The sequence below is a fragment of the Suncus etruscus genome, chromosome 7 (assembly GCF_024139225.1).
Source record: "Suncus etruscus isolate mSunEtr1 chromosome 7, mSunEtr1.pri.cur, whole genome shotgun sequence".
In the NCBI taxonomy this organism is placed as follows: domain Eukaryota; kingdom Metazoa; phylum Chordata; class Mammalia; order Eulipotyphla; family Soricidae; genus Suncus; species Suncus etruscus.
Window position 1 is genome coordinate 25,212,692 of NC_064854.1, and position 18,886 is coordinate 25,231,577.

General features: G+C 35.1%; 1 protein-coding gene across 1 annotated transcript in view; it reads left to right on the plus strand.

Moving 5' to 3' along the window:
• PLXDC2 (plexin domain containing 2) overlaps positions 1–18,886 on the plus strand; it is a 402,677-nt gene that overhangs the window by 171,801 nt on the left and 211,990 nt on the right. The window contains exon 3 of the mRNA XM_049777781.1: positions 17,200–17,346. Coding sequence (XP_049633738.1) covers positions 17,200–17,346 — 147 coding nt within the window. The remainder of the gene's footprint in view (positions 1–17,199; positions 17,347–18,886) is intronic.

The following is an 18,886-nucleotide window of genomic DNA, read 5'->3' on the forward strand; positions in this document are numbered from 1 at the left end:
AGGGCCCTGGGCTTTCTATGTCTTAAGCTTTTGTAGAGACTCACATGAGACTTGTTTTTCAGGTGATGTGATTGATCTTGAATTTCTCATTTCATATTTTTGATAGATTATATATCTTTCTACTTCCAACATGAACTAATGGAATTTCAACTTTTTTAATGGCTGTATTAAGTAGCTACTGGTTTTGATTGATGGTTCTCTTTCTTATGCCATAGACATTATCCCAACAATTCTATAGAATAGCTTAGGTTTCCTATTCAGAAGTCACTTACACATTCTAGATCCATTTGTCTGGGGTTTTACTCACATTTATCTGGCCACTATTCTGAATGACCCCAAACTATTCAGTGAAATATTTAAATAGCAATGCTGGGTTTACGCTCCTGACTCTCTGCTCAAGGATCATGCCTCGCAATGTTGAAGGGGCCAAATGCTGTACTAGGGATCAAATCTGGATGGATTGTATACTATTCCTTTTCCTTAATTACTTACTACTATCTCTCTGGTCCCAAAACATGCTTATCTTTAACTCCTCTTTCCATGACTTTAATTAGACACTATTCTTGAAGACAAAGGGTTTATAGATATTTGTAAGATATGAACCCCAATCTCTTATCAGGCCTATTTTAAGGGGTGTTCTGTCAGTCTCTACACCTACAACTATCCATTACATCTTCACAGGTAACTAGAGTGACCTTGAAATCCATTCAAAACCTTATGGAAATGTGAACCATGTGTAAATGTTCACTTATTGGGTGCATTGTTACCATGTGGGCATATATTGCACACCATGTTGTTTGGATAATGGAAAGCTCACAACTTTCCTTGAGTTCTTGCAAACAAAGTACTTGGTCAGAGAGAAGTTCTATAGGCATTAGCTCAATAAATATACCACTAATACTTTTGAGTTTTTCATAGATTCTGGAGTTCTAGTATCATCCTCAAAGCAAAATAGGAGAAAGATTTTCTATTTTGAGTTTTCATTTAAAATGTAAAGAAATTTCAAGTCTTTATCTATCAATTCATATATTAAAATCTTATAATTTCTAAAAATGAAAGCAAAGAAAAGAAAAGGAATGATATTAGAGTAAATGGTAGGTTAATAACTATGTGCAATTTTTAAAAAACTCACCAAGTTTTCCTTATATTTTTTCACATTTTCCTCTTTGGAATGTGACTTAATGAATTCTATACTATGGACATAAATGTCTTGATGAGTAAGCAGCTGACAAGTTCCTTTCAGGTAACTATTTTCCAAATGTCCTTTATTTAATAACCTAGGAATGATTTTATAGCTAAATAAGTTATTTTGGGGAAATTTATTAGCTAGAGTTTGCAAAGCAATCATTGTGTTGTGCTTTCTTGGATTTAAAAATGATTCAGTTATTCTTCTCATATTTTGCACACCATAGCTAGCATTATTTTTACAGTAGAGACTTCTCAGTTTCAATCATCCTATAAAATGTCCACCCCTTCAGGGACCAATATATGTTGGATTTAGGAAATATGTTCGACACACTGAATTAATTATTTCTAAATCAAATTCAAAGAATGAAGTGCAAAGACCTGGAATGAACTTTGGCTTTTCCAATTGTTCTAATAGCATGCTGGTGTGCTGTTTGTTTACATCTGTTCTCACTTGTCAATTTCCATGGAATATTTATGACATTTTTTGCTTTCTTCTCTTAACTGAACATCTTTATTCTCCAGGGGTAACAATTTCCTTCTAAAAAAAAAACTCAAAGATTACTTTCGTGTAAACTTTCTTTACTTTTGCCCTATGTTGCTTTTTAAAATACTTTATGAATCATGGTGTGGGTGAAACTTGGCAGTCCTATGGACTCTGAATCATTCCTGGTGGTATAGTTGGTGTGGAGAGGACCCTGTGTGTGCTACAAGTCAAATCCTGGTTATCAGACAAACCCCACGCAACAGACATGGAAGACCTGTGATGTGCTACTTGAGAAAAATTTTCTTCACAACCCATGTTGTTTTTAATGTTTCTTTGTTTCTGTTAGGCAGTATTATAAATTTAAATTTAATTTATTATTTTTATTTTTTTGGTTTTTGGGCCACACCCGGCAGTGCTCACGGAGGTTACTCCTGGCTGTCTGCTCAGAAATAGCTCCTGGCAGGCACGGGGGACCATATGGGACACCGGGATTCGAACCAACCACCTTTGGTCCTGGATCGGCTGCTTGCAAGGCAAACACCGCTGTGCTATCTCTCCGGGCCCTTAAGTTTAATTTTTAAAATAATTCACTAGATAGTTAGGAAGCTATTCTTAACTGTTACTCATATTGTAGATGCTGAAGAAAACTATTTAGATATTTTACAGAGATTAGTGATGGTACTTAGTTTCTTTTGAACTTCTCATTTGAGATCTCCAAGTACATCAAGTGACTCTAGAATGTATCATTAATGCAATCACTTTAAGCCTGTATCTCCCTATTGAGACTGTTAACAGCAAAAATGCAGGAGTTTTTAAAATGTTTATTATATATATTTTTTAAAAGAAAAAGTCTTCATGAATATATTGTGTCCTGATATCAAAAGGAAAATTATTTCATCTATAAAGACAGCTTCTTAGTTTCTATGAAGCTAGTATTATGCTTATACCAAAAGCAGACAGATATATCTACAAAGCTAATTGCAGGCCAATATCTTTGAAGAACACAGATACAAAGAGCCTCAATAAATACAAGCAAATAGAATCCAACACTTTATCAAGATGATTATATGCCATGACCAAATAGATTCATCATAAAGATATAAGAAGGGTTAAACATACACAAACCAACCAACATAGTACACCACATCAATAAAATACAAAATAAAAGTAAGATGATCATATCAATAGATGGAAAGAAACAGCTGCCTAATATTTGACTCAGAAATTCCTAGAAATACTCTTTCCCTATAGAGCTCTCTCTTCCTTCGTCAATAGCTATACAAGCTAAAACTAGAGTGAACTAATTGATCATTTTAGTCACTTGATTTATTTTTCAAAAGAATAATACATGGTGGTAGGGTATAGTAATTTGCATAGCTATACCATATTCACACTATTTTTTTTTTTTTGGTTTTTTGGGCCACACCCGTTGATGCTCAGGGGTTACTCCTGGCTATGCGCTCAGAAGTTGCTCCTGGCTTGGGGGACCATATGGGACACCAGGGGATCGAACCGCGGTCCGTCCAAGGCTAGCGCAGGCAAGGTAGGCACCTTACCTCTTGCGCCACCGCCCGGCCCCAATTCACATTATTTTAAAAACAACACTACCATAAAAATATATTTAAAAATGATAACAGAAAATGCTTCTATGTATTTTTCTTTTGTATTAAGTATACTAGTTTAAAGTACACAAAACAGGAACCGGAAAGATAGAACCAGGGTAATGGCACATCTTACCTAAAACTGGCCCAGTTGTAATCTCTCTATCATCTGGTCCCTCAAGCACTTCTGGGTTTGGTTCTAGGGACCACTGAACACCACTGGTGATCTAAATTACCCAAAGATTGTGGCACACCACATCCTGAAGCTTTGACACTGAATCACAGGCCAAGTTTAAAAGGGGAGATGCAAAATTTTAAATTTCCTAAAGCCCAGTCTAACCACTTTTATCATGTAAATTTTATAATTATCATCATATCTGGACATATTCATTTTATTGTTAATCATTTTACATAGTATACAAAATATACTATGTATATGTATGCATAGTATACAAAGCCTGAGGTTTACAGATGTATCAAATATCTTTAAAATTGTGTTTTATCTCCAAGTAATGCAACATATCCATTTCATCTTTGGGAATTATTTATTTAATTCTGAATCTAATAAATCTGAAATAACAAAATACGTTACATTTATTGTCAAATTAATGTGGAGGTCATATGAGTGTTCTAAATGTATACTTTGGGGCCTGTACAGAGCTAACTAACAAAACATTTAGAAAACATCCTAGGAGCTTTCCAGATCTGATATCATGGAGAGAGAAAATATTTAACTCAACTGACACCATGTTTAACAGTTGAAATCTTAATTTCAACTCAAAAAACAAAGAAAAATGATCCATCATTCTCCTCTGGAACATAAACCTTACTCTCTTTGATATGGAAACAGTAAATTCAACATTAAAAGTAATGAACATTCTAAATTTTGATTACATAAATAGAAGTTGACTTTATAACTTGTATTTATAAACTCTTGCTTTGAATATGATCATGTGGATAGTCAAACTGATTCCACTGCAACTGGATATTTCAGCCTATTGATGATACTTGTTCTTGTTCAGTGGCTCCCAGACTTATTTATTTTTTGTATTAGATTCAGTTTTGTTACATATTCCAGACTTTTATTTATTTAACTTAGAGGATAGTCTAGGCTTTGAAATCATTAGAAGATGTCTGGGTGATCCTACTATTGAGCTAAGTTTGGAAAACATTGGTGCTTGAAATTCAAAGTTATTAGCTCATGACTTTGTCCTACCTTGAGCATTTAATCAGGTGAGAGAAGAGTCGAAATGAGGGGGCTACTTCCCCTTGGGAGGTCCTCTAAAGTATGTATCTATTAACACTCAAATCCTTGTTTCCAAACTCGTTGGAACAAACTTTATTTGGAAGCTACAGTATTTACCTTCCTACCTTTATAGTATAGCATTTAAATGGCATGTAGGTCTGCCAGGCTCAGGTTTCAGGTGCCAAGGGCACCATTTACTCTAATTTTCTATGTTTGCCAGTTACCCTGACCATTATTACTGGCTCACTTGATAGTGGTCATTTCCCTCTTAACTACTGCCAAGTGTTTAAAATGCCCTCTACCCTCTTTCTCCTTCATTCTGACTTTGAGTAACTTTACTGGAATTGCTCTAAGTTTTTCTCCCATCTATTACAACCCCTTCCTACTGAAGTCCCATTCTAATTTTCCTTTATCAACTTTGTCCTATTTTCTATATTGTTCTATCTAAGCCCACAAATACCCTCCCTTTTTCTTCCCAGTGTCTTGGGTCACATTTTGGAGTCTGATAATTGTTAAGTTTAAGCTCTCTGGGTTCTGCCTGATTTGTTCATGACACATCACTTTACTTTAGGTCCCTGCAATTTTTGCAGATTCCGTGACACCCCTGCCCTGCTCTGTCCTCTCTGCTTACATTGATCCCCCTTGACTACAGTGTCCATCTCAAGTTCAGAGTGAGTCATTTTTCCATGCCCAGATTAAATCTCATGATTGTTCTAATGCTTAGTTTTCCATTACTAAAGGTGAATAAGATGTTTTCCTTTCTCGTGTTTTAGAGAATTGACAGTAGCAGTTATTGCACAGCTGCCTTCTGGTCTGGATTAGAGATTTGAGGCCATGTGTAAAATTCCACCCCAAGGGAGTGAGTCTGAAGCAGAGGCCACGACAGGAAGTACTCTAAACCAAGTTTATAAGGATTAAACACATGTCTGGGGACCATTCCACCTCATGGAGCAAGAAGAAGAGGCCAGCTGAAACCACAGTATTTATTGGGAACTTAAGATCACCCCTGTGAGTGGGAGGAGCAAAGGCAAAGGACCTATCTAGAAACTTTTCCTGGCTAGGTGTGTCTTAGACATGTAAAGTGGAAGCCATCTTTGTTTAGGTTGAAGATCAGTTTATCTGACATCCCTGTACTAACACCTTCTGTTGGGTGTTTCTTGGGAGCAAGGACTAAATATATCATAAACTTTTTTTCCCACATCATAGCACTTAACTCAAGGACTGTCACTTACATGATTACTGATCATACATCACTTGTTAGCATGAGTGAGTGACATCCAAAAGAAAATTCTGTGCAAAAATAAGTTGGTAGGCAGCATCTTCCTTCATAAGGCTTCATTCTCTGTGTATTTGACCTACACAGATTATTCTTGGCATTTCTCTTCCCTAGTTCTTAGAGAAGCTAGAAGCTAATAACATTGATCTTCCCTTGCCCCAATGTGATTTGCTAAGACAGAAACAAAGAAAAAAATGGGACCATTATTCTCAGACTACATGGAAATAAAATCATTGCCAGCTTGTGATTTTATTGCAAGATATAAACACCAGCTTTATAGATCTGAAGGGGAATCATCCTGCAAAGTCAGCAAAAACAGATTATGAAAATATTTGTTTGAAGGGAGCCTTCCTAATTTTAAACCCAAACTACTCCATAGGCTCTGCTTTTCTATTTGCCCCTACTTTTGTGTTTAATGATGCAGGAAACTATTACTCTGCCCTGAGTTGACCTCAGCAGAAGCCACCTAAAGTTAAGTGACTTGGCAATGGTATTTTCTTTTTGATAATGTGTGGCTCAGGAAAAATATATCATTTGAAATGTATTTTTCAGATCTTACTTAGAAAGCAGTAGGAAGAATTACTTTATTAAAAGTTCTTCTATGCCCAATGCAAGCACCCTTATGGATGATATTTTTATTTTATGGTTAATTTTTTTAGATTCAAGTTTACCTAAGGATAGTGTCAAATGATCTCTGAACAAAGTAGAAATGTACAGTACCTCCTGGGGAGAAAGTACTTTGTATCTTCTTAAAAAACCTGCTCAGCCAATCAGGACCAGAACATTTGGAAAACCTGGGCTAAAAATGGCCATAGAGTCCTCCTTCCATAAAGAATTAGGATTGATCTCCCTATCTCTTGAATCTAGGTCATGACCTTTGCTTTTTGTGTGTGTGTGTGTCAAGGGACTATGAGAGAAGGAGAGAACACCCACAATATTTCTCAGGAGACATAAGAGCTTCTGTCTTAACTTGCCTAGATATTGCCACTTTGTGACTAAGTGCCCTCAACTTGTCCTTGGAATAGTAAACGAATAAAGTAATTTCCATGTCATCATAGAAATGCCAACCATCAACAGTGGTGTAGGCTATCTAGACACAGCCTTACCCCTCAACATCTATTTACTGATTTTAACATAAGGAACCCTCTCATAAGATTTGACATACAACAGAGAGAAAATTCCCAGCAGAATTCAGAACAAATAGATGATCGCTTCCCTCCCACCTCCTGCATGCTTGAGGTTTTTCATTTCCCTTTTGACACGTGTTGAAGCTTTTTTTCAGTAGCTAAAAATAGAAGGAAATTGGGGATCTTTGTGATAGGGTATGGAAACTTCTCAAACAGCAAAATGAATAATAAAATAACCGTATGAATAAACATGGAGACTACCATGCATTACTCAGGTTATTCGGGGGACATTTTTAGTGATATTCAAACAGCCAGCCAGATCCTCAGAGGCACCAGTAATACCTGTGGAATTGTTCCTCTTTTGCATAGGCACATTAAAATGGGAAAATATTACAAATGCAAACAAGTCCTTACCTAATAGAGATAGGAACACATATTTTGTGATACAGTTTGGCTTTATACCCTGAACATTGGCATAAAGACTTGCCTCAGACCTCAGAAGAATGGGCATTGCCCAAACACACCTGAAACATTGACCATCTACAGAAACAACTATAATTGTCTATAAAACCACCAGGAAGCTAATCTCTGCCAGGGAAAACCCTACTGCTACCCTGGCATTGACTTACTCCAAAGAGTGTTTTCTTAACATCCATAAGACTCAGCAACAGCAACAACCTGCTTGCAGGGCAGGATGCTTCACATCTAATGGTGAGGTGAAACTAGAGGATGCCCCACATCACCCTGACTTCAATGAAGGAAATGCACAAAAACCAGAATCTTTAACTACACAAACTTGATACCAACAACAGCTATTGTGATTACCAAGATCACAGATGAATGACTCAGGGGTTGGACAACCTAATATGACTAGAACCCAGAGTCAGTCTGATGCCAGAAAACTTCAGGGATAAGGTCTCCTTGTATTTAGGTCAAGGCTTTTTTTCTTTCCATTTCCCCATATTTTTCTGCGCCTATGCAAACCACAATAATTGCCACTTTTACACCGTTATTACTGTATTTTTCTTAACTCATCCTTTTAAAAAATATATGGCTTACTAAACTTTCTGCTGGTGCTTTAATGAATTTATTGTGATTCAATAATTTTCAAAAATATACTTGCTACTGAACTTTTTCTTCTTTCCTTTCTCTTCCATCGCTTTAGTTTTTCTTTTAATTTTTTTTGAATTATGTTGCTTTTGGTCTTCCTAAAACAAATATATTATGATCAGTTATGTCAATTATGTAATGCATTTTCTTTAAATAAATTAAAAATAAAAAAACAGCTAGTCTGAGAGTTTATGCTTAGACTTTATGAAACAATTTTTCCTATACTCAGTGCAAAGGGTCTCCAGAGCTATCTGTGGTAGTACTTAGTGGTATCTGAGTCTATATATGCAGTGCTTGGGAGGCCATGCAATGCTGGGGCTCAAACTTGTGTCCTTGTACATGCAAGGTATGGGTAGTTTTAATAATATTTCCTTGATTTTTAAAAATTGTATTACTTAATTTAAATACCATGTTTTATAATGTTTGTCACAATATAATTATGACATTTAGTGTTTCAATGTATTTTCCTCCACCATTATCCCAATGTCCTCCTCCCTTCAGTTCTCTCCCCTAGCTTGGTTTGCATAAATTCTTCTAATTTAATCTTACAAGTCTTACAAGACTTGTCAGTTTGTTGAACTGGGCCAATGAGTTGACATGATGGTGGTTGTCGGATGTGGGCCTACTCTTCCTTGTCTTTAAGAAAATTCCACATGTAGAATTTTTTTCTAGAATATGCTAAAGCTAGTAAAACTAGCTTTGAACTATGTGAAGAAGCTTAAACATCAGCACATATATATTATGTGCATATCTCATATCAGGCAGTATTCTATTTCTTAGAAATCATCCGTCAATAGAGAAGGATGTTTTACAGGGTGGCAGACAATTATACATTTAGTTAAAGTATAATGATCAAAAAAACTGTTCATAAGGAAAGGAAAAGACTGAGAAATAATGCATGATAGAATAAGGGGCATCATTTTAGAAATACAAAACATTGATGTAAGAGAGTAGGACATAAGGCATTTTTGTGGGTCCAGTCTGGCTCAGGCTGAGTGTAATATGAGAGGAGGAACAGGGGATATTGGTGCCATGCACAGAGTATGTAAGAACTTGGGGTTTTATTTCAAGTGTGACTGTATTCCTCCCTGGAACAGGAGAATGACTTGGTCAGAGTTCAGTGTAAATTACGTAACTTCAATAAAAATAAACTAAAAAATTAAACAAATATTTGGAACCAGTGTAGAATTGTGACCCCAGATTATAATGTGACGATAGAGTACAAAATTTGATATTGGTGAATTTTTATTGGCATAATATGTGCTTTGTGGTTAAATTAATTTTCTTGATTGCTTCCTATGCTTTTTTTGCTGAAGACCTTTTGATAACAAAATTTGTGTGCTTCGAGACAATACAGTCACATCAAATTCAATATAAAAGGAGGCATTTTCTTTCAGAATGCCACTTTGTTGTGAAAATTGTTCTTCAATATTGGAGGCTACAGAATATTGCTCCCCTTTTTAACAACTCACATTTTTATGCATTGCAAAATGATCCAATATTTGAGGAGAAATCATGCTTCAGTAAAAGGTCACATACATACGTGCAATGTCCATAGCTAACTCGTTACCAGATATCAATGCCAATGCAACAAAAAGCAGCATTTAATAACACTTTACTGATTCCATTGTTTATTCTGACATTTATCTCTGGTAGACTCAAAACTGATAATGTGGTTTAATTTTAATTGAAACTTTCCTTTCACAGTATCAAAAATAGAGGCTCCAGAATGCTTTTAGTATTTGCAAAACAATATCTAGTAAAATGGTCTGGGGTTAGAATCTCTCTAAGGATGACAAATAACAGTAAATCTCTTTTGGCAAAATTCTTTTGCAGTAGATGCATTGCCAGAATCTAAAATGTTGATGATGTGATTAAATTAGAAGAATTTAGAAAGGACTCAAGAGAAGTTTAATTTATTAATATGGAAAGAGTTATAATACCCAAAATATGACTATTTAAAATATATATCAGTGCCTGCCACTTAAGACTGAAGAGTTTGGGGATAGTCCTGGTTACTGTCCAAAGTGAATCTACCAAGGCTCTTCTCAGTTGGTTAAAGGAGACTGAACAGCAGCTCAGAATATGTGTATTTCCAGTGAGTTACAATTTTCAGAAGTTGCTACTCGATACATTTTTATAGTCATTTGGAATTATAAATAATCATTTCTCATTTTTTTTCCTTGAGAAATAGGCCAAGATAGAGTACGTGAATTTTCTTGAAAAGTCCTTCTATATTAGAAAGGTTGAGTGGCAGTTTTGATTAGCACTAGAGTAGGTCATACATTTCTGAAGGTAATAAGTATAAAGCTCTTTTGCAAAGCCAAACTTAATAAAAGAACTATCTATATGAGCTATAGATGGAATTGCATATCCTTTCTAAATGCCTCTGTGGAAGCCCAGGTGTGCAATGAATGGTATTTGAAATTACTGAAGGAATTTAAGAGAGGTTAAGGGTGAACCCTAATTCACTGGGTTCAATAGCCTTTTAGGAGGAGGTAGAGGTACCAATGAATCTTTTATCTCTACCCTGTGAAGACACAACAAGGAGAACTGTTCCTAAAACCAAACCTTCACTTTGGATTCTAGCATCCAGAGCACTGAGCAATGGATTGTGGGGTTTAAGCCATCCAGTCAACAGTATTCGCTTATCGTAACCATAGCAAGATAAAACAGTTTCTAAAAAGACCCGACCTCTTCCTTCCATGGGAATGCTAATTCTGGAGCAGGACTCTCACCTTAAATGATTATGATCTTTGCGTTATTAAAACATGTCTGAGGACCTGAACTATATTGTTGATGCTTCAGAACACAACACACTAGATTGCAAAGCAATCCAGAGAAAATCAGCACACATTTATTCATAACACTTACATTGTGTGGTTCAAAAAAGTTCAAAAAGGATTGTGACTTGCTCAGTGTATGTGATGATGAATCATGACTAACACTTCCTCTCAAAATCTTGGGATTTGCCTTTAATATTGGGGCAAGTTACAATTCATCAACCAGTGTGAACAAGTGTTAACTATAGTCAGTGACCTCTGCTGGCTCTTTTAATACCAGAACAGGAAGGGAGATTCTTCGGCTTCATTTCTTGGAATTTTCTTTTCTCTCTGTTTGCCTTGTGGCTCTATCATCCTAGAACCTCGGTTGAAAATGCAATTTAGGAGATAACTCCGTTACTACCTTATACAGAGCAAATATCAGAACTGATCGTGTCTTTTATGGACAGAGATGTAATTTCCCCCCAAACCTCCTTAGAGCTACATGTTTTAATGTTTCTTTTGTTCTTATTTAATATAAATGCCACACATATTTTAGAACCCTTTTTTTGGAGTTTGGTTTATGAATTGTGCCTGTTCAGGGATGTCACTATACTCCGGAAACCATGTTTTTCCTGGGATAGAAACAGTTTATCCAAGAGCACTATAAGTGTCCTGAACGCAGTATCTCTCTAGCCCTAGATCCTTTTATTTGTTTGTTTTATTTACTTATTTTTAATCAATAAGATGGTGCAATAGAATTTGCAGTAGTATTTGTAATAAATGCTGGAGTCCCTTTGAAACTTTATGAAGATAATATAATTTATTTCTATCTCCCTTAAATTGCTTAGGGCTAATTATTTATAATCTCTTACATGTTTTAACTGTGTTTAAATATATTGAGGTAATCTAATTATTTTGGCAATGCAATGAAAAAAAGATAAGTACTGTCTTCTACTTTTTATTACTGGAGAAATACATGATAAAAATATGTACCATACATAATTCCCCCTTTTCTTAGGTGATTAGAAAGGTGGGGTTAGATTTTCTTTAGTTTTTCAGGGATGGGGGATTTGGTACTTGAGGGCTATTTCCAGCTCTGGGCCCAACAGCCATACCTGACATTGCTTAGAGGATCAATTCCAGGAATGGACTCCTGATCTTTTGCATTCAAAGAAAGTGCCTTATTTTTGACCCTTGGTTCACTTTTATTTCTGCCACCTCTTATCATGTCCTTAATTTATTACCTTCTGATATTCTCCCTGCTCACTGCCTATTAGCAAATAGCACACATCCCACTGGTCATGTACGGGACTCTCATCTCCTTTCTCTGAGTTCACCTTTGGCAAAAGATGAACTATATGAGTAAGTAGGTTCACACTTTGAATCAACTTAAGTGAAGTGAACACATTATTGCTATCACTAAAGTGACAATTCATTAGTGCCCCATTCCAATCCCTTATCTACCTGGAAATGTATTATCTTAAACACACCAAGGCCCCCCTCCTATAACCCTTCCTGAACTCCTTCACTTACCTCTATTGTCAGAATGGTGCTATGTCTACAATTATTACAAAAACATCTTAGAAATAAACCAGTAGGTTATGCCAGGACAATATCTGGAAGAAAAACATGAGTAAAATTTTCTCACAGTATTATAGATGCTGCTGAGATGTGGCAGTGCTGTAGAAATAATTATTCATCATAGCTTTTCAAAGATTCAGTTTCTCACTAAAACTGTTCTTTACACATTTTTGAACATGTGAAACATGATGTCCTAATAAAGGGATAAATGAATAAGAGTGATGATTTGGTTGATGTACATCTACAAAATTTTTACAACATAAAATCATATTATGATGGTTCAGATTAACTTCTCAAAATTTAGTGGAAATGAGTGTTTTCATGCTTTTCTGTTAATGTGGATTTCATTTGCAGTACATAGTGAAAAGATTGCGTTATATATCAACTGGGCTATTAAAACTGATATTTTAAAGAAAAGGTTTAATAAAAATGTATATAACAGCTGTTTCCCAGTTGATTTCAAGTTGTTGACCTTGAATATCTTTGTTGAATAATAGTATATGATTCATGTTAGATTAAAGAAAAATTATTAAGTACCTCTTAAAGTGGCTATAATAGAAATTCTATACTAACAATATGTAACATTGTAATTCTGCGTTTCTTGGCTTATGTTAGTTATTCAATAATCAAAACTATTTTTTTTTGGTTTGGGAGTCATATCTGGTAATGCTCATGGCTAACTCCTAAATCTGTCCTTAGGGATCACTCCTGATAGTGCTTGTCAAGAGGTCAAATGCTGTGCTGGGCTTGATCCCATATGAGGCAAATGCATTGTTAATCCCTGGATTGAACCAAGACTTAATACTATTAGTTCAAGTAAATGTACATATCTGAATGTATAAATATTTGTAGCTTTAATACTTTATCTGAAGAAAGGGTGGGAAAGTAGGTAATTACAATGTTTATTATAAAACATTCAAAATAAGGATTTAATTAAATCTATTTTAAATTGGAATCATCACAGGAGTGATAGTACAGGATCTAAGGTGTTCACCTTGCCTGGGTTTGATTCCTGACACCACTCATGATCCTCTAGCTCTGCCAGGATTGGTATCTGAGCATAGAGCAATCCCTGAGCACTTTAAGGTATGATCCCAGAAAAAAAGAAAAGAAAGAAAGTTTAAATAATATAGATTGAGAGATATAGCCCCAAATGTATTGCTTACCATTAGTATATGTTTTTACTCTCTATATAAAACATGTGTATACATAATCTGTGATGATTATATGCTGCTTTATAATAATATTTAAGTTATTTATAATACATGCATTTTTGTTTAAGGCACACCCTATAAACACACATGACCAAAGAGAATAGGGAGGTAAGAAAATGGATTAAAAATATTTATGTTAGGGCCGGCAAGGTGGCGCTAGAGGTAAGGTGTCTGCCTTGCAAGTGCTAGCCAAGGAAGGATTGCGGTATGGTCCCCCTGAGCCAGGGGCAATTTCTGAGCGCTTAGCCAGGAGTAATCCCTGAGCATCAAACGGGTGTGGCCTGAAAACCCCCCAAAAAATATGGGGTGGGGAAAAATATTAATGTAAGATGGCTCTCATAGAAAAAAATGGGATTTCACAGCATGAGTACAATGATGAATTTAAGTTTCTATCAGCTGATGTTTGAAGAAAGTGATTTAGATTTGATTTTTGTCTCAAAGTTTTTCTTAAAATTTGATTACTGAAAATTTGAACTAGAGTCTTTGGAAATAGCAGAAAGGACAAGAGTACTTGACTGGTGTGAAAAAAAACCCAGGTTTGATCCCAAGATTTCCCCCATCACTGCTGGGAAGTAATTACCCAAGTACCAACAAAGCACTGCCAGCTTCCCCAAGCAAATATGTTATTGGTATTTATTACTTCTGAAAAACCATTCATCTGCCTCTATTTCTTCAGTTTCTTTTTGTTACCTGTTATGAAACCCCTTCAACAATTATTTTTTTCATATTTTCCTGTTTAATATCGTTTATGTTCTGATTTATCACCAATAATAAAGTTGCCCAATTTATTTTAATGGCATTTCCATAAGCTCAGTGCCAGGAGGATTTAATGAATTTTTAGTTCAAATGCTATTACTGCCTAAGATAATGCCAGACATCCATAAAAATTAACATCAAAAAATTAGCCAAAATCTATATTAGAAAAGACAATATTTGAGTTAGAATTTCTATGAGCTAATTTATGCAGGATGCTAGGCTACTTTTATGATGACTTTTTCTCTTTATTTGTGGTCAAATGCCCTCTTTACAGCTCCAGATTTTCTGGCATGTTGGAGAAGACTGGATTTATAGCTACCTACTGTGCCATCTACTTTCAGTAACAGTTGGTTCCCTAAATGAATTGGCAACTAGGTATATCACAGTAGAGTCATGTTTTATTTTCTATGGCATTAAAAATAGTTTTCTTTCAAGCAACAGAGGAAAAAAATCATAGTGCCTAAAGTGGCTCTGCAACACCTTAAGTAGCATTAATCCTATACAAATAAGATGTAGTTTGCATAATTTAGTAATGCTAAGATGTCACATTTTTGAGACATCATTTTTATGCCTTTCCTGAAGAACTGCTCCCAACACCTCTCCCTGGAATTTAACTTGAATCTCTGAATTCCTAGGTAAACAATAAATTGTCTTCCCCTTTGAATAAAAGTTGCCATGGAAACTTGGCAAGCTTGCTCCGTAGAAGGCAAACTCCAAGCTCCTCTTGAACTTCTCTGTATTTGCAGATCTGTTGCATTGTTCTTCACAGCTCTTATTTCAGTAATAATGTGCGCATATTGCCATACAACCCTTATGATTGTATTAGACATCCCTGTAATTTTGAAGATAATCCAGTATTCAATTCAGATTATTTCTGGATTTATTACAGAAGTTTAAAGGCTAAAGAAAATAAAGCTGCTTTACATATGTTTATTGCAACAATTAGATTGAACTCAATACTGAAAAGCACTCATTTAAGTACAAATATCTGCTGGATAATTTTTCTGAATATTGTATCTCTGAAGATATCACCTTAATGTTGTGGAACATGGGTTGGTCGTGTGTGTGTGTGTGTGTGTGTGTGTGTGTGTGTCTCACCCACTTGTGCTCAGGGCTTACTTATGGCTCCACACTCAAAATTTGCCCCTGGTGGTGCCTACAGACCTACAATTTACCTACAATTTACCACTGGTGGTGCCAGAGAGTCCTATCTGGATCTACCATGTGCAAGGCAAGTGCCCTTTCCTCTGTACTATTGCAGTAACTATTTTATTTATATATTTATCTTTTTAGATATCTACTAACATAATTTTTTGAAATGTTGGGTTTCAGAAATATTGGGTTTATTGTTTTGACTGGATTAAAGAATGCCTTTATGTAATATTATTATTATTTTAAATAACTATGTAATAATATTATTTTGATTTTACCTTAAAGTTAAGTACATTAGAAAAAAATTATATGCCAAACATGGATGCTCTGTTATTAAGCATTGTTTTCTCACATATTACTGGGTGTTATGAAATATATTTAATCTTGTGACTACTCAAGTTAACAAACACAATTACATTTATGGTAAAAAAAATTAATTACAATTCAAGTTAGTCAAGAATTATACATTTTAGGTGTTTTCCAGTTATTTGACCTTAGGATATTAAAAAAAATCTTCATTGAATAAAGAGTCATGAAAAAATAGAGGTTTTTAAGGCAGGAATTATGGTAATATCAGTAATGAGGGTTCAGATAAAAGTAAAACATAATCCAAATGATAGAGGAATTTACATTATCTCTATTTCCAGAGCCATTATCTGAATACAGGTTAAAATAATTCTACTTTTCTTAGAACTTTGAATGTATTGACACTCAGTAGTAATTTTGTTTTGATTGTTCAGCAAGTAGTTCTAAAAGTGACACTTGGTGTGAGTTGGAAGTTGGGTGATGATTACAGTGTTATTGTGGAAAAGAAAGTGAGTGCTAGCTACAGTGTGTATGTTTGCCTCTAACGTTTTGACAATTTTTCTAAAGAGATTTATCATTTTTGCATCTTAAATTACGTTCTTTTTTATCTCATTCACCTAATTGGATTATTTTGAAAAATAGAATTAAGTTTTGTTTGCTTCCATAGCATGAGCTAGCACTCATATCACTTCATGTAATATTTAAAAATGTAATATGTAAAAATTTTTTGGCTGAGAACACATTCAGATATACTCCTTTGGCAACCATCAAATATATGGTATTATAGAATTATGATGCCCATGCATATCTAGTACATATTGTTTAGTCATCATGCTGTCCATTAGATTCCTAGAATTTATTCATTTTATTTATTTATTTATTTTTTTTTGGTTTTTGGGCCACACCCGTTTGACGCTCAGGGGTTACTCCTGGCTATGTGCTCAGAAATCGCCCCTGGCTTGGGGGGACCATATGGGACGCCGGGGGATCGAACCGCGGTCCGTTCCATGGCTAGCGCTTGTAAAGCAGACACCTTAGCTCTAGCGCCACCTTCCCGGCCCCGAATTTATTCATTTTATAACAGAAGGCTTAAACCTATGTACCAATATGTTTATATCCTTTGACCAACATTCCTCTTTTTTGCCCACTCCTAGTTCAAAGTAATCACCATTCTAATCTATTTCTACAAGTTTGGCTCTTTTTAGAGTCCACAGAAAACTGACTTCAAGGGCCAGAAGTATAGCTTATTGGTTGAGTCCCTGCCTTGCATGCATGAGGCTCTTGGCTCAGTCTACAGAAGTATTATTATGTATTCATAGTGTCCCTGAGTATCCTGTTCTTAAATCCAATCCTTGCTGGCCATATTGATGTGTGTTATTCTTTCCTATGACAGGAGGACACGGATCACAATTACTATATATCTCGGATATATGGTCCATCTGACTCTGCCAGTCGAGATCTATGGGTCAACATAGACCAAATGGAAAAGGACAAAGTGAAGATTCATGGGATATTGTCCAATACTCATCGGCAAGCTGCAGTAAGTACTTGCATATTTTGAGTTTCTAAATTTTTGCTGTGAAAAACAAATGTTTTGCTTAAATTGGCATGTCATTGTTGCCTTTTTTGACTGTGTTCCAGAACATTTAACTCTGCAATTGTAAGTTATACAAATAGTTATGAGAAAGTAATAACAGAAAATTAAACCAATTCCTTAGATGAGACATCATTAAGGAAATAAATTAGTCATTAATTTCTCCCATTCTGAGTTGCATATTCCATTCAAAGTTGTGATTGAGTCTGAATAATGATTACTGTATTTGCTGGCGTATAAGACGACCCTTCAATCCATGAAAAACTTCCTAAAAGTCATATTATATGCTGGTATACAGCATGCTGAAACTTGTTCCAGCTTCAGGGATGAGTGATCCACACCCTTCTTACTTTTAAGAAGTATTTTACTTTTAAGACTTTTAGGAAGTTTTTCATGGGTTGAAGGGTCATCTTATACGCCGGCAAATAGGGTAGTTTTCTTGTAATATATGATTTTAGATAACATAATTTTGCAAAAGCATTAATTTGGTGTCTTTCACATTATATGATTATTACTCTTAAAAACAAATAACCACAGGCATTTGTGATTCAGAAAACCCATGCAAGCTTAAATGTGGCTTTAAATGAAGAAATTAATATAAAGGAACAAATCTAAAGCTGCAATACTTCAAACATGTATTTGCTTTAATGCAAGTTCTTCATTTACCAACTGTAGCTCTGTGATAAGATCATTCATATTATGCATCTGGGAAGTGGGGGTAATATGATATTTGTACACAGGTGTAAATATTATGTGCCAGGTGATTTACATGCTTGACTTGGAAATATTTATAGGATTTATACAATTTAAATGTTATCACCTAGGAACTATGAATAAACTCTTGAAACAAATGAATAAACTCTTGAAAAGATCAAATACCTACCTATCTGTCTCTGACCAGTTAAGTGTCAAAATTTACATATTATCAGGAGGTGATATGGATATAATTGATCACTTTTGGTTCTCAGGCTTGTTTTTAATAATCAATTTTATTATAACTTTAACCTTTTATAATTTAGATTTACTATAAGAATAATAGCAGCACTCACAGCTGATAGCACTATTTGTTCAGTTTATTAGGACAAAGTGAAAATGAAAATGTTAACCTCCAAAATATTCTAGCTCCAGTATTGATAGTACTATAGAACCAATAGAACCTATGGTCATCTCAGTGATTAAAGGAAGCCTTGATTTGCTAACTGCCAAATGACAAAAATTTTAGCAGCTTTAATTGTATAGAGGTAGACATTCCTATATTAGGAGATCAAAGTCTCACAGTTAAAATGGAAATTCATTATAATTCACCATGATGATTCATTGAAATTTCTATATTGAGCTGAGTTTCCTGCGGCACTAAAACAAAGTAGTTCCTCCCCATTTCCTTTAAGCATTCGGAGAAGTCCAAAGAAGATGACAGATTCAGAAATGATTCTCTGTCTGGGTTAGAACAGATCTGAGAAGGAGAGAAAATGAGAAAGATGAGATT